Source organism: Lagopus leucura, unplaced genomic scaffold (genome assembly GCF_019238085.1).
Source record: "Lagopus leucura isolate 7727_CA_CO unplaced genomic scaffold, USGS_WTPT01 Super-Scaffold_100157, whole genome shotgun sequence".
Classification (NCBI taxonomy): Eukaryota; Metazoa; Chordata; class Aves; order Galliformes; family Phasianidae; genus Lagopus; species Lagopus leucura.
Window position 1 is genome coordinate 31,455,789 of NW_024962334.1, and position 15,692 is coordinate 31,471,480.

Genomic DNA, 15,692 nt, shown 5'->3' on the forward strand with positions numbered 1-15,692 from the left:
GGGTCAGACTGTTTTTGTCTTATGAATGCTGGTTCTTTCTCCTCCTGTCCTTATGATAGCTCTGCTTCATTTTCTTCCACCCTTGTTTTAGTTTCTTTCCCTACTAAATGAGTTGGCTTTTGTAGCCATTTATTTGCTGTTTATATAGAGGCAACTGATAGTGGCACAGGTTGGTTCTCTAGTTGAACTACAAGGCCTGTTACAGGGCACGGAGCAATAGCTGGGCCTGTTCAAATCCAGCTATCTTTTTCCCTTTAGGGTGCTGTATAGCACTGAATGGGTCTCAGTAAAAACGGACCAGGTCCCAGCACACTGCAGCGATTTTTGTCTCACCAGGATTGCCAAGGCAACAGCATACCTCTTCCAAATTCGTCAGGATTCTGCAGTTGTTCAGGGGTGAAATTTCAAAACACTGTGGGTGCCCACTGCTTTAGGTACCCACTCATATCAACCCCCACTCTCTGCCACTCATAACTATCCAGCTTTGGGACAGACCTCTGGAGGATTTTCATAAATAGTTGTTTAACCTTAAACAAAACCTGAAGTACTTTAAGTAGGCATAGCATTAGATGCATACTGATTTGAACATTACCACTTGCCTCCACCATAGCCTGGCTCCCCGAGGAGGCCAAGTAAAGAGTGAAATTATTAATAGTTTCCAAGATACGGTTTCCAAAGTATGAAGATTACTGAAATATCAAATACAAATATCAGATTAGTTTCGCAACCAGTGTTACAGAAGAACGATAACCTTAGTCCAGCCCCCAAGAGATGGCAAACAGTGCATCAGGGATCGTATATAGCAAGTAATATGGTTCCATGAAAAAACTGACAGATCTCCAAAAATAATAAAAAAATAACATTGTGACCAGCAACTATTAAATTACTGTCACGCTTGTTACAGTTTTGTTTTAACAAGCTCTCATCAGATCTGTTGTCATCTCAACCCTTCAAGCTTGCCAAAAAGACTGTTGAAATTTAATCCAGCAAGTAGCTCAACACCCTATAGTCATTTGTTTGCTCCTCCCCAGGTAGAATAAGGAGAGGACTAGAAACAGCTAGGGGGGTTGATAAAAATTATTCGGAAAAACAGAAGAAAACAGAAACACAGCAATAATTAAATATACATATATGCAATTACCCACCAACCAATGCTCCACTACCAATGTTGGCCAACCAACACACAGCTAACCCACAAACAGCAACCACCCCCAAAGCCAGCTTGCACCCATGCTGTGGAATAACCCCAGCCACCTCTTCCAGCTCTGTTCCACCCCTCTCTGCTGCACCATAAAGGCAGTGGCTCTTCCTCACTGAGTGGCCTGGCTCAGCCCTCTTAGCACTCAGAAACAACCAAAGCATGGTGCAGCATTAATGTCAGCTGAAACCAGGACACCTTTGTCTGATTTCTAGATCTTATATCTCTGCTAAAAGACCCTAGCTACAAAATCTAATTCCTTTGCTCAGTCCATGTTTCTGTCTGCAAAGACTTCATCTCACCATCAGATTTATCCCCAAAACAGCCTCCACAAGTGACAAGCCTTAGCCTTCAGGAGAAATAGCATGGGAATACCAGGAATATGAAACATAGCTCAAAACTGAAATGTATTTAAAAAATAAGAATGAAAAAAAAAGCAACCTTCCTCAATTCTTCATCCTTGAATTCAGCTGACCGCCACGACAGGCAGCAGCTTGGGTTCTATAGTAGCTCTACCTGCAACCAGATCAATGATGTGCTGTTCATGCCTATACCGCTGGCAAAGGAAGGCTAAAAAAAAGTCGCACAAAGTGAAAGAGGAAAAGCATACAGGGCAAAGGGGCTCTTCCAGAGAAATAAAAGAAAGCTGCTCTATTACTATTCCGAAGTATATACGATACTGTAATTATAATAACAGGCAAGGATACAGTTCTTACCACAGGCAGCATTCTAAAAATGTCTTCTGTAATGAGGATGGTCTTTTTACTGTCCACTTCATAACTCATGTTACTTCCCAGTGGGGTGTTGTTTTGAGAAGCAATAAAATTGTGAACTGCATTACAGCAGGAAGCTAACTCTGACCTGAAAAAAAAACAAACCAAACCTGCTCAAAGACAGGCAAATAAATAGAAGTGAGGTGGTAGAGAGCTAGATGAATGAAAACCATTTCTATCTAACTAAGCACCAAAAGTCTGTATGAGCCCTCTATAGGAATGTCATTTCCTTTCACTTGCAAGCCCAATTTCACAGCAAATATTCAGAAACTAATCAATTCAAGAGAACCTTCTTTTGAATGGCAATTATTTAAAGCTGTAATTCCTATAAGCTAACTGTATTTCACAACAAGGTTTCTGAAATCATTTGGTAAAGAACAAAGTATTTCAAGCAACAAATGTCCATAGATTATTAACAACCAGAGAAAAATCTTTATGTTCCCAACAGCTGTTCAGGTGTTGTCTGCCTTGGGTATTTGCAGGCATCAGCTCATTCGAGCTGTTGTACTGAAGACAAAAAAAGATTGTGAAATTTTGTAATGAGATTTTCAGAAAAAAAGAACCCATAAAATACCTGCAATATACCAGAAAAATTTAAAGGATTCAGTCACAAACAGTGAGGGGATATTTTATCTATGCTTACTTATGCAATCCTTTACAATGGGCAAGAAATTGCCTTACAGTACTGCTCTGGGGGCTCTACAACAGTGGGTTTCTCCAAGCTTCTGACCAAGTCAATAGCACCAAAGTGCAACAAGGCATATTAAGAATTATTGCAATCTTTTAGAAAAGAGTGATTAAATATATCTGAAACAAAATGTGGTGAAGGGATATGCCACACTGACGAGCCCTTGAACTCTTCATAAATGTAGTATGTCATACATGTCTAAGGCAATGAAATGCAAGGGTGAACCTGAAACCAGGGCTGAATATGCAAAAAGTGTAATTGATTTTTCAAACAAAACATTTGGAAAAAGTCAACCATAAAAACATAACAAAATCTAATGCAAAATTAGTTTCTTCTTACAGGAATTCTTCAATCTTTAGGAAAGTATGATGTCTGCAAAGCAATTAACAGATTCATCCATTTCTCCACAGTGTCACCTATTCCCATCTCTTGTCCAAGCCTTTTTCTTTTCTGAAATGGAAATAAGTCTCTGATTTTACCTATGCTCTATTAAACACGAAGCAAATGCATTCTTAAATCACACAATGATCTCGGAGTTCTATGTTTTTTCATATATACTGGAATGGAAGATTTCAGAGAATACAGGGGAGTTATTGATCTGTTTAGTGTTAGGAAAGCTATTGATTATGTGGTGGTGTGAGCTTATGTAAGCATAAATTGACCTTGAAGGGTATTACATTTGTGTTCGGACTATGTTTTGTTGCAGTACACAGATGTGTTAAGCAATACTGCTACAAATCTGTGTAACATACTAAAAATTGTTCCTTTCAAGTAAGAGTGGGATCTCATAACCTCCAAGAATGCTTCACAGCCTTTTCTGAAGAGATAATAAAGCGGGAAAATGTTAATAAATTTTGAGTGAAATAAAAAGCAGGAGGGTAGATTACAGGACTAGGAAAATGGATTGAATTCAACTATTTCTTTCAATATCTTGGGTTCTTTTGAGTTTTGTTTTTGTTTTCTGTTTTTTGTTTTTAAATAAAAACTTACAAATATATTGGCAGGACTGAAATATTGTGCTGGCTAAGTTGTGATATAACATCTGGATTTTTAAAACCCATTTTATACCCAGGAGTTTCCCTTTCTCTTCATTTTCAGTAAGGAGGGAGGGCAGAGCCTACAGCTATCACAGCATAAGACTGCTCGTGAAGAACTGTTGTATCACCCTGCCAGGCTTCAAGCTATGCAGGATAGCCCAGAAACACAATGCCCAGAGGCTCTTTGAAACAGCATATGCTCAGCCCTTCTCCATACCAACCCTCCCTTCCTCCCCACCCATTTTTTGAGGGCTTTTTTAGCTATTTGCTAGCTTCCAGCAAAAACACGAGTTGTAACTATTTGAAAGAACTGCAGATTATTTGCCACCTTAGGAGTATAGCCCAAAGTAGAATAAATCAAGCTTAGAAGTCTGTAAAGCAAAAGGATGTGGAGGTATAAAAAACAATTACAGCTTGCACCCAATTGGGCTCTGTAATTTGTTGCACTAATGAAACATTTCTTTTAAGTGGAAAACCTTTGAAGAATACTAATATAATAATTAATATTCAAGTTACCTAGGGAACCTGAGACTCTACTGACTGCAGTTAGGAGAGCCTTTGCAGAGGAAGCCACCCAACACAGCTTTTTGTCTGGAGCTTTACGAACAGTGCTTCCAGGCAGCTGTGGGATTTTCTCTATTAGTCTCCCTTTTTCATGCTAAGTCATTATCAGCCTTTTCCTTATTATTAATTGTTACGATTATTATAGAAACACTGAGTCTTCAGCCCCCAAAGAATTAGCAAAGATTTCAATCGACATAGAACAAGTGACTGTAAGAAACTGACGAAAGAAAGAGCTGAGGAGATGAAAGGAATCTCAACGAGAAGTACTGGATATAGTACTTAGTGAACAAATGGGTGGTTGTAAGTCCATTAAATAAGAAGTCATTTCTGCAACTGTTCAGCACAGTTTTCTTGTGCACAATATCAGAAGTGTTAAATCAATCATATCACAATTTCCAAATAAAGGACTGCTATCTTCTCTGAGGTACAGACAGTCCAGCTGTGCTCCAGAATGCTTTTAGAAGTCCTTAAACATTTTTGTTGGAGTCTCTGTCACTCACCTTACAAGTTCTGTTGCCTTCAAGTCTATAAAAATATATATGTATGTTAACAGGATAGGATTTTTACTGAAAAGCAATGGCTAGCCCCATCAGAACTCTGAAATCAGACACAAAACTCTATCATGTATTCAGTTTAGAGAACAGTGATCTCTCTGCTCTTACTGAACCAAATTTTCAGATTGTAAAGCTGAAATACTCATGACCAGGCATTATGCATCAATTGATAGGATACACCTATCTAATCAGGTGCGGCACAAAGAGAGCTATCAACCATTTAGAGAAGAAAATTCATTGACAGTGGAGTTGCTTGGAGCTTTGAGAAAGATAACACGGTAGGGAAAAAATGGAGAGGAATGCTGTATTAAAAAGTTTAAAAAGTTTATTAAAAAATGCAAAACATTGTTCCAAGTCAGGAATGTCCAACCCCCGGGCCATGGGCTGCACGCGGCCCATCACTCAGCAATGACCACAGTGGTGTGTGATTGCACTGGCCTGAAAGCAGGACAAGGGGAGGGCACAGTGCAGTGCTAACTCAAGGTATGGCAAATCACTGTATGCATATTGATAGATCAGCTAAACGTTCCTGTGAATAGTGAAAAATATGCAGCCATGCTTTCTGTTTTGATAACAGAATTTGAGATTAGGTTTCAAGATTGCCAAAAAAAAAAAAATCATAAATTACATGTGACTTTTCAAATTAAATGTATAGAATTGGAGTCAGATATTCAACTCAACTTTTGATCACGTCCCTTTACTAGAATTTTATAAGCCCTCACTTAACAGAGAAAGATATCCTTCATGTCACAGTCACACCTTATTCACGTCATTGCTTTCTGGCAGTATTTGCAAACAACTATTTTCAAGGGTGAAGCACAGGAAGAGTAAAATTTTATCAGAAGTCACTGACAAACACCTTGAGAAGTCACTAAGAATGACAATCACTGTCATAAAAACAGCCTGATGCATCAGTTTCACAAAAACAAGGTCAAATATCCCACTAGTTTTATGTTTCTGTTGCCCTCTTTTTTATGTTTTAATAAAAGAAAAAGAATAATTTTTGCTACTTACATACATTAACTATATTATATGTTTTGTATGCAGCCCAAGCCAATTTCTCTTCATTCAACGTGGCCCAAGCAAGCCAAAAGGTTAACCATCCATTTTCTAAGTAGGAGGTGTTCAACAAGCATCTGTACAAATGAATGCTTGTTTGCAAAATGAATATCATGTCACTCCTGTTATACAGCATTTGCTCATTATCCAAGCCAGCAATGCTTACACAGTCATACCTATTTGTGGATCTTCAGTTGCACTCAGTCAGGAATTGAAAGACCACATAGAATAGATAACTGTACGCAAAGTAAGAATGGCAATCATTTGAAGCCTGATGCTAAGGGTATTTCACACCATGGTTTTAGTATCACTTGAATAAAGGACAAAGTGTTTTAAGCAACAAAGGTCAGTAGATTGCTAATAATGGAAGAATTTTTTTTCCCCAATACCTTGTTTTAATTGTCACCACACTTGGATATCTGTCTGTAATTAGCCAATTTAAATATTTTCTCTGTGTGTCAGTAGCATGTATACAAATGCTGAAGAATTTCCCTAAATCACTTATTAGGATGCCATTTATACCAGTACACTAACAGCATTGCTAGGTATATATACATACACCACCTTTCCTAGCATCTACTGTTGGGTTAGATAGGAGCTCCTTAACAACAGGTGACAATTTTATGGGGCACTCTGAATCTTAACTGGATTTTGGGAACAATAAACCATGTGCTCCCATGGGCTTCTCTGAGGGCAACCCAAATCTAGCAGTACTGATATCAGCATTACAGATACTGAATTAACTGTAGGTCTGAGAGCCAACAGAGGCTGGACAAAATCCACCACAAAAGAGAGGTATTAAAGGTATTAAAGAGGAAATCATGGTTTGTACTTGCCTTATGACTCTTTTTGACTTTGAGAAATGCATGGGTAAACAGCACACAGTTGCCAAGAACCACTGAGTACTGCCAGATAGCAATGCAGTCCAATACATGTGAGCACATATGCTGGAGCAGCTTATTAGACAACATTTGGAAAGAGAGAAAGACAGCTCTCTGACAACAAAAGGAAAGAGTTTGCACAGCTGCATGGCAGAGCTGAGCTAGGCAGGGGAGGGTCAACCTAGAATCCTGCACTCTGCGTTTTGTATAATGCCACAGCACAAACACAGTGGCTTGTGCAAAGTAGGGCTCTCAGACACATCCATTCTGACAGTACATAAAGGCAAGTATTTCCTTCCTGAATTGCACTTCTAGTTCATATTCTGTTTTTTTTTTTTTTTTGTGGCATTTTTTGTTGTTGTTGCTTTGTTTTGTTTTTTGGCTTGGATCTGCTGGGAGTTCTGTTTACAAGGAGAAATGATGTGTACTCGTTGGCAAACAACGCTGTCTTCTAGGAAGAGTTTCTGCATTGGATCACATATTCATTCACCCCACTACTACTGTGATAGTAGCCAACAGCAAAGGCTGCAAAGGAAAACACAAGAAATCAGCTTTCAGAAACTCACTACCCCTGGGAAGTTTCTTTTGAACCTTATAAATTAGAGGTTAGTTCATGCCCTGGAGCATAAAGCTTTAAGTCTCTTATAAATATTCACATCTCTTCTTTAAAATTTCAGCATAATACCAAAATGCTCTGCAATTGACACCACACCTGAGAAGTGTGTAAGTGTTCACTCCATTTAACAGATGGGCAAACAGGGAAGGGAGTCAAGCAGCTTCTCTGTAGTCTAGTCAGCAGGCAGATTTCCAGTGGCTCTGCAGGTGAATAATGTGACAGGCAGCTTCACACTCTACTCCTGAAGGTGGCTAGCTGAATTACCCAATTCCTGCTGCACAGCCCCTTTGAGATTAATTTCCTCTTCTGCAAAATGTGTGTTTATCTACCCACTTAATGAGATTTTTAGAATTGAGTAATATTTATATTATACAATTATTATGCATTACTGATACTAGACAAAGTTAGAAAAAGGACGAGATGCACTGCCAAGGGATTGTTAAATCATTAATTTCACTGCATTTCTAGAAGCTCTGTAATCCATAGAGCTCCGTCAATGCATCATTTCTCAGCTAGAGAGTCCTTTTAAAGCCAGTTCCAGGCTCTTGTGCTTAAGTCAGATAAACACATCTGGGAGTACAGTAAGCATGGACGGATACTGATTTAGTCAGTAAATTTTATACTGAATTTCCTTTGCTTTATTTTTTTTCTTCTTCAAAAGCTTGTATTGACCAACTGCTGGGAAACTGGAAGCCTTGAAAGTCTCCAGTATGGTCTGGGAGTGAGGACAATTGTACAGCTTTAATATCCTGTTCCCAGAAAATGAGTCAGAGAGAACAAAAAAAAGAAAAGACTTATGCAAAAGTACACATCTTTTGAATGATAATCATCAGCAACACCTGAAACATCGAAGTACCAGTCCCTGGTCATATCGACAGAACATTTGAATGATGTCAAAGCAGGTCAAATTTCATAGAGACTGCCTTCAGTACTCCAACACGGTATGAGTTATTATATATATATGTTGGTTAGTATTCTGGCAAGTTTAGATGTAAAATAGCTTTGAAACCCTAACAGCAGAACCTTTGAATGTCAAAGAAGTAACAGAATTTGTCCAGCTTGTGCTGAACTATGAGTTGCAAAAAATGTTTTTCACTTGATGTTAGAGCTAAGCTAAAGCTAGCAAGCTCACCTTAGTGTAAATACAGTCCATTTTCTAGGTGGCTTAATGCACCCCACAGTTTGCTCTTAAGTACAATTCCATTCCGATTACTGGTTTTATAAGCCACCTTGGTCACTTACGACCCAAACTCCTTGCCAGAAGGCAAAAAAGACAGCAAAAGAAATAGTAAACATCTTGAACTAAAAGTCCAACAGTCTTATCTAAGATTTTAGAGAAAAAGTGTCATGTTCCATACTCATAGGTGTGGAAGATGTAGAAGTTGCCTCAGCATAAGGGAAATTGTGGAAACAAAAAATGAGGAAGAAGCCAAGCTGGAAGAGGGACTGGTTGCTATGACATTGACTCATGTATCTAGCATAGACAAAGTGGCAAATTTCTCTTAAGTTGTAGCTGGTTCATTGAGAAGAAAGAGAAGTTAAAAAAGAATAAACATGACAACAAAAGCCCTAACTTTAGCAGACAAAAGTCATTTCACCTCTCATCAGTTCTGTACAAAACACCTGCCTATTCTGACACAGAACACACTGCTTCAGCAGCTTCTCATCATGCTCTGATATCTCTGTGCTAAGCTGAAGCCTGCCTGAGTTAACTGAAAGTTTCATAAACCTTAACTCTGTGTAATATGCCACTGATACACAGCAAAGACAGCAAATTATGTTGCATGAAAAGCTGTACTTAAGCCCCTCTCTCCCAACAAACCACTTCTTCCACTAGTGTCACAAGCTGAGCATGTAGGTTATGTTTACAGTGCTAGTCAGTTCCAAAGACTTGGAAGGCAGGAGAGTTTACTCATTTTTAATGATCTTGACAGAATCTTAACTCTAATCCATGTGATAATGTAATTCAAGAGAGTATTTCCTCTGGAGAAAATAGAGTTGGCACAGGGAAGCTGTTCTCTTAACACAGCATGATGCATTTCCAAATGAACGGGGAAGCTTTTCATAGATCACTGTCCCTACTGAGCACGTACTTATGTGACGCCCTGAACAAGGACAGATTTAGTCATGTGCTTACATGCATGAGGACCATGACATACACAGCCAAACTAATGAGTGCCTAGGGCACTTCTGCAGTAGAAGCAATAGCCTTGGGGTGAGAAGCACGCTGCTTCATTGCAGAGTCTTTTACCAAAGTGTGAGTTCAGATGGATAACATCACATTCATTTTCTTTAATACCTTAGGATTTGACTCAGCGATAATTTTAATCCATTCTATATAAGTTAGCTAACTATTCATTATAGTAGAGACAAGTGAAATTCCTTTATTTTTGTAGATCTTTTTCTTACTCCATTTGCACAGCTCAATTCAAATAAAGGAGAAGAGCACTAGAATCAAAAGAATAATAGAATAATAGAAATTTATAACTGCAAATGCAGTCTGAAAGCAATACCAAATTATCTTTTTAAAATGGAAGATCTAAATATATTACTTGTTAGACTAATCCAGGGTAAACAGTTTTCCAAATGAGGCAATTAAAGTTACCTGAAATCTGCTGATTCTTCTGGTCTCCTCATCCAGGTGCAGTTCTTCAGTTTTTTGACTATGTGAAGATAATAATCTTCTGGATACCTAAAACAGGCAACGACATCAAACACTAGAATATGTATGTATGTATATTTAGAAACAGTCTCTAAAACATTCAAATGATGCATGTATTAATAATAATGCGCACGGTGCATATATAATTGTTTGCTTTTTGAACTCCATGGCCTATTTTATTTCTGTAATTTGTAACAGTACTGTCTCTGTTTAATTAGCATGACCTATTAAACATCAATTTCTTAACAGTGATGTCTAACAAACTTTTCACACACTTTCAAGTGCTGCTGTTTCAAACTTTAGTGTTCAGCCGTGCATATCTTGAAGGTTTGGACCCCTCAAAGGTTCTCTCCCCTGCAGAAGTCCAAAATACAAAACCTCTGTTTCTTGTATTTGTTGTTTTTAACTTCAAAAATGTTTTGACATGCAGTTCTTGCAAATAAAGACTAAAGTTACAGTTTTCTCTCTCACCTCATACGGTCCCCAAAGCTCAACTCAGTCATCTTATGCTGTAAACCAATATTTGCAGATATGTTTTCCTTCAAACTATATCTTAAAAACAATCTGTTTTACTCTGCTGAGCACCAGCAGGGTACATGTAACCAAAGAATTTTCTGCTTTTTTAAAGGATCAAAGGAACAAAGGTTTTATGTTTGTCCACATGTGAAATACTGCAGATCACGCAAGCCAAAAGAACGGAGACACTTTCTCCCTGTTAGGTTCAGTGTTAACAGTTCCCCCATTTGCGCTTGATTCCCACTACAGCTTTTTAAAAACAACAGCTCCAATTTAAAGGGAGGATTGGGTGCGTGGAGATAAAAGACAGCGTGGATGTAACCGCTACAAGTCCTATGGGAGTCATGTTTCCAATAAACACCTGCCTTGTAGGATTTCAGCAAATACAGCTTGGTGCTGGCTTCAAACCAAATGATCATGATCTTTCTTAAACTGGAACTTAGAACAGTATATTTTGAACTACCTCAACAAAAAAGGCTGGGAAGGCATGAAACCTCACTTGTTCTTAAATGATGTGTGAGAACTGATAGAAAGGAAAACCAAAAGGTAATGGTGGCTTGCAGCAGAAAAGCACTCAGCACTCTGAAAGCTTTCTTCTATTTCTGTATTCAGCATGTTTAGTACCACAGCTTTACGGTAAATGTTTGAGAAAACAGATCCCTTTTTACTGTTTGTTTGCTCCATAAATTTCTTGTTACTCTGGAGTTAACTGGTCACTTTCCATTTCCACATAGAAACAGAAATTTTTCCACAAGAATTCTGCATTAGAATTGGTCTTTGGCTCAAGGTTGTACCCGTGACAATTTTCACTCTATGCACAAACACAGGAAGCATTTGTATTCATTACCAGACATAGAAAATTCCTACACAAACCACATCACCGTGAACAAACGAATTTTTCCAAGCCCTTGTACCACTGAAGGGAGCAGGAAGGAATGGGCCAAAGTGGAAGCAGAGTACAACTGGCTTCAGTGCATCTGCAGCTGCTCTGACCTGGCATGCTGTGTTCTTTCTTCTTTCAGCTCAGCTACACATCTGTTCTCTTCCTCATGACATGCCTGGTACTTACACAACTCCCAGCCTGTTTTATCAGCTTTTGTACCACTCAAATGCCTTCACAGGCCACTTAATTCACTACCATGGGAAAAAAAAAATAAAAATCAGAATTTGTTTGTTTTAAAAATATACATATACATATATATATATAAATAAAGCACACACCGTGCATATTTTTGGTGTGTTTCACTGTATCAGGAAAGATTTCATAAAACTCCATAGGCAGAATAAATTAGTGATGAGAGTGGAGAAACTGAGAGCAAGGCCTTCCTATTCGGGTAGCTGCCTTCTAGAAGCCTTGCAGCTGCAGCCAGGGAAATGGAACCACTTTCTTACTGAAGCACCTACCCAAATGGGCTTCTGTCTGTGGGGTCAGACAAGTGCCAGCAGCACAGGGCAGGACAGGCAGCAGATGCTGCAGGGGAAGGGGGGACAGAAGCACAGGATCAGGACAGCCTAATGTTGAATCACCCATCATTTACTCCTCAAGGCTAAACAATAAATAAATGTTAGATGCTGGGATTTAGGAGAAAAAAAAAAAATAACAGGATATGGAAAGTTATTTATACTATCATTATCTAGGAGAAAAAAAAAATACAGAAAAAAGCAAATTCTCGCCTAAAGATATCGATAAGATGAATATCAGAGTCAGAAATGAAAAGTTACCAGAAAGATATAGCACTGACTGACAAGTTATTAGCAAGTTGCAGAGAAACATTTGGTGAGAAGAAAAATAAGTGTCTTACACATTGCTGGTATTAAGGCCCCTGAAAAAGCATAGGCACTCACTGTCAGAAGCTGAGGGCCTTCTAGTACATGTACCATAAGCTGTGTACCTGCATATAGGGCAACACCATGTGTTAGAATGCAAACATTGCTGCCCTTCCACTGCTGTCAGCTGGGTGGAATCCCTCTCAGAGGTGGCTGAGGGCTTAGCTGTTCACCTGGAAGCCACACTCCCAGGTCTGTACAACAGGCAACAGCCCTCCGCTCACCCTGTGCCTCTGGCTGTGTTTCTCCTGTGACCTACAGACAACACAGTCCGCCAAATTCCACCTTTGCCAGTGCTGGCTTAGCACCACAAGCATCACAGATACCTCAGCAGCAAACTGTGGGGACAGGAGCTCTGCGAGGCCGCTGCAGCCGCCTACCCCAGCATAAAGGTTCCATCCTGCCAGTTCCATGGGATGAACTCTACTTGAACATAGGCAGTATTCCCACAGATTTTTATTTATTTTTTTAAAGACTCAAAATGAAGTTCTGGAATTTTCTGCAGCTGGGTTTACAGCCCCAAAAGCTTAGTTTTCCTCTCAGAAAGCCTATTTTACTATTTCCTCCTCTGATGGAGCCTCAGGGACTCACTGCAATGGAGTGAGTCCAGAAAGGCCATCAAGACATCATTCCATAGCTCTGCTGTAACCTAGACAATCCTCTTCTCCACTGTTTCATTTTAAAGAGCTGGAACAACACATACATTTCCAGTGGCACCCAGGAGCTAACAATACATATTCACTGATGCTAAAATAACTTCATTACTACGAGGAAAAAAAAAAAAAAGCTATAACAATATGTGGACAAGACAGTGTTGAGAATAGGGAAAGAAACATGTTTGGTCCTGTTTTTGCCTGCCACCTGCATCCTAAACATTAGAATAATTTGCTGCTGTAGGAAACTGACTTATACTGCATGAGCCTCGGTGGCAAATAACCCTTGGAAGGGTTTTATGCCTATGGTAATTGTCAGGTATGCATTGACTGTCAACATTAACTGCAGTGTGTAAAGTGCAATTATTATGTATAGTTGAGGCATTGATGAAGTATCTTCTAATTTTTGGCAGGTAACTAAAGACAACGGCAGGAACAGCAGTGGTGATACAGTAGGGAGACAATAAGTAAAACGTCAGAACAGAGATGGATGCAGCCCGGCTGGCTATTGGTGGAACTATACTTGAAAGAAAGCTACTTGAATTAGAAGGAAAATTGAGCAGCAGGTATGAAAAAGGGATATCTTCCTCCTCGGTGGCTTATGATCGAGGAAGAAACAAATAAAAACAGGAGAAGGAAAAGCCAGAGAAATGGAGGCTGTCTTGTGCTTTCGGACACTTTAATACCACAAAAACAACTATCAGTTTTTAAAGCCCTCAGGAGACCATACACAGAGCTCACTCTAGAATAAAAATGAAAACGTGCCAAAAGAACTCAGCATTTCAGGCTCTTTATCACCACCAGCACAAACCTGTTATACTTAAATAGCATTTTTTACTATCAAATCATTTGACAAGATTACAACTAGTAAGTTTTTCTGGTTCTGGCCAATTTAAGAGACCAGAGTGTCCAGAATGTCCCTTAATGTAAAGTATTTATACACCATGCCTGTGGTCACACATAAAAAAAAGCAGCAAAGATCCCAACATCTCCTCTCAGTGAGGGGCAGTGAGCTGCAGTATTCACAGCACAAAGCAATCCTTTGCTCCTTCATTCCAAATACCAATTTCTTTTCCCACCTACCCAGTTCATCTTCTGCCTCATTTAATGGCTCAGCTCCTTTTTCACTAGCCATAAAATAAAGGTCTGATGCTTTCTTGTTTTTCCTACAAGCAGCTTCAGAATGTTCTGGATGTGAAAAGCAAGTCTGCATTCCTGCAACCTCTACAACTTCATAATACACGGAATAAATAACAGCATTTATACTGCCATAGCTGGATTTTGGAGGCAACACAGTGACTGGTTGTCCTTCTCTTGGTATTAAACATACACTTCAGCTATACTCTTTGACTTCTGTTTCAGCTCTTACTAGAAGTGCAACATTAGCATGGTAGCCTGTCATTTTTCACAAGTTAAAAATTCAGTGATAGTGTTGCTCGTGAGAAGGAATAGTGGTGGGAGGAAACATTTATAGGGGAGAAAAAAAATGAAACAGTAAAGATGGAATCTGGGAATAGGGTGACTTAAACTGGTGAAAGATCTTAGAAAGCAATGAGAAAGGGCAGAAAAATCAGGAAAAGCTTTAAAAATCACAATTTAAAAGTTCTTTAATGTTAAGGAAATTTTGGCTTCTACAGTCCTTTGAATGGAGAAAAGCATGTACATATTTTTAGCAGAGTTTTGGTTTCTCGTTCCATTCCTCTTCATAAATGGAGTAAAAAAATAGCTTCCAATTTTCAAAATACTATAGTACTTAATTTTAAGCTAGCACTTGGTCCTAACGGGATGCTCTTCTTACTTACAATATTATATATATTGCTGCATCCATATAGGCAAGATGTTATATGCCAGAAGCAATGGGCTGCTTCTCCAACTTCTACACTAAGTGGGAGGAAATTGAGCAGAGCCACTAGCAAAGACTTTTTTTCCACATCAGGAAAAGGCAGAACAGCAAGTGGAATCCAGAAATGGATTTGGGGTAGAGAATTTTTCATACATCTAAAATTGAATAATTAGTTCCCTGTGAAGTAGTTACTGCAATAATGAGTGTAATTACTCAATAAGTTTTTGTACTACATATCTATATTTACCCTAGTGAACACAAAGAAAAGAACCATTAACTAATGTTGCTTGTAGCAGGAGTGTTCGCCAGTCAGGAAGAGGACACTTAAGGCTAAAAATTGTATCTCACAAATTCTGGTCTACTTTTTTTGTAAATATCTCGGAATAAAATGTTGCTAGCTGGGAATGAGAAATCTTGTTGACTTATGATTTTTATTTTTATTTCTTTAAATCCAAACTAGAATAAATCTAACAGATGTGAAAGAAAAAATGCAAGCAAACATTGGTTGAACAACTTCAATTTGTTCTTGTGCAGTTCCATGTTACTATCATTAAGAATCATAATTCTTAATTATTCTTAAGAAGCAGACAACCTGTTAGTCTTTATTTAAAACAAACAAAGCAGAAAGCATAGCAAGAACCTACCTTTTCTTCTTGATCGATGATGACAAAATGTTGTCCTGAATTGCCTTACATTTTGCATCCAGTTCAAACTGGTAAATTCCATCTTTATTAGCAGTTGTTCTGTTAAAAAGGTGGAGCGGGAAAAAAAGCAACATACTTTTAAAAAGAGTATATTCTGACAGAGCTGCTGCATTTTCT

At 38.6% G+C, this 15,692-nt stretch overlaps 1 protein-coding gene and 1 long non-coding RNA gene across 3 annotated transcripts in view; one reads left to right on the top strand and one right to left on the bottom strand.

Annotated features, from left to right (window-relative positions):
* Window positions 1-11,618, bottom strand: part of ST8SIA6 (ST8 alpha-N-acetyl-neuraminide alpha-2,8-sialyltransferase 6) — a 26,254-nt gene extending 14,636 nt beyond the window's left edge. Inside the window, exons 1-3 of the mRNA XM_042888981.1 lie at window positions 11,542-11,618; window positions 9,976-10,062; window positions 1,915-2,059 (exon numbers count right to left, since the gene is read on the bottom strand). Of these exons, the coding sequence (XP_042744915.1) occupies window positions 1,915-2,059; window positions 9,976-10,007 (177 nt within the window). The 5' untranslated portion in view covers window positions 10,008-10,062; window positions 11,542-11,618. The remainder of the gene's footprint in view (window positions 1-1,914; window positions 2,060-9,975; window positions 10,063-11,541) is intronic.
* Window positions 9,550-15,122, top strand: LOC122189651. 2 transcript variants are annotated; one of them, XR_006181904.1, is made up of 4 exons: window positions 9,550-9,627; window positions 10,012-10,100; window positions 13,442-13,594; window positions 14,205-15,122. It is a non-coding gene; the product is annotated as an uncharacterized LOC122189651 (long non-coding RNA). The 2 variants fall into 2 exon arrangements; XR_006181903.1 differs by having other exon boundaries at window positions 10,012-10,096.
* Window positions 15,123-15,692: the final 570 nt, after the last annotated feature.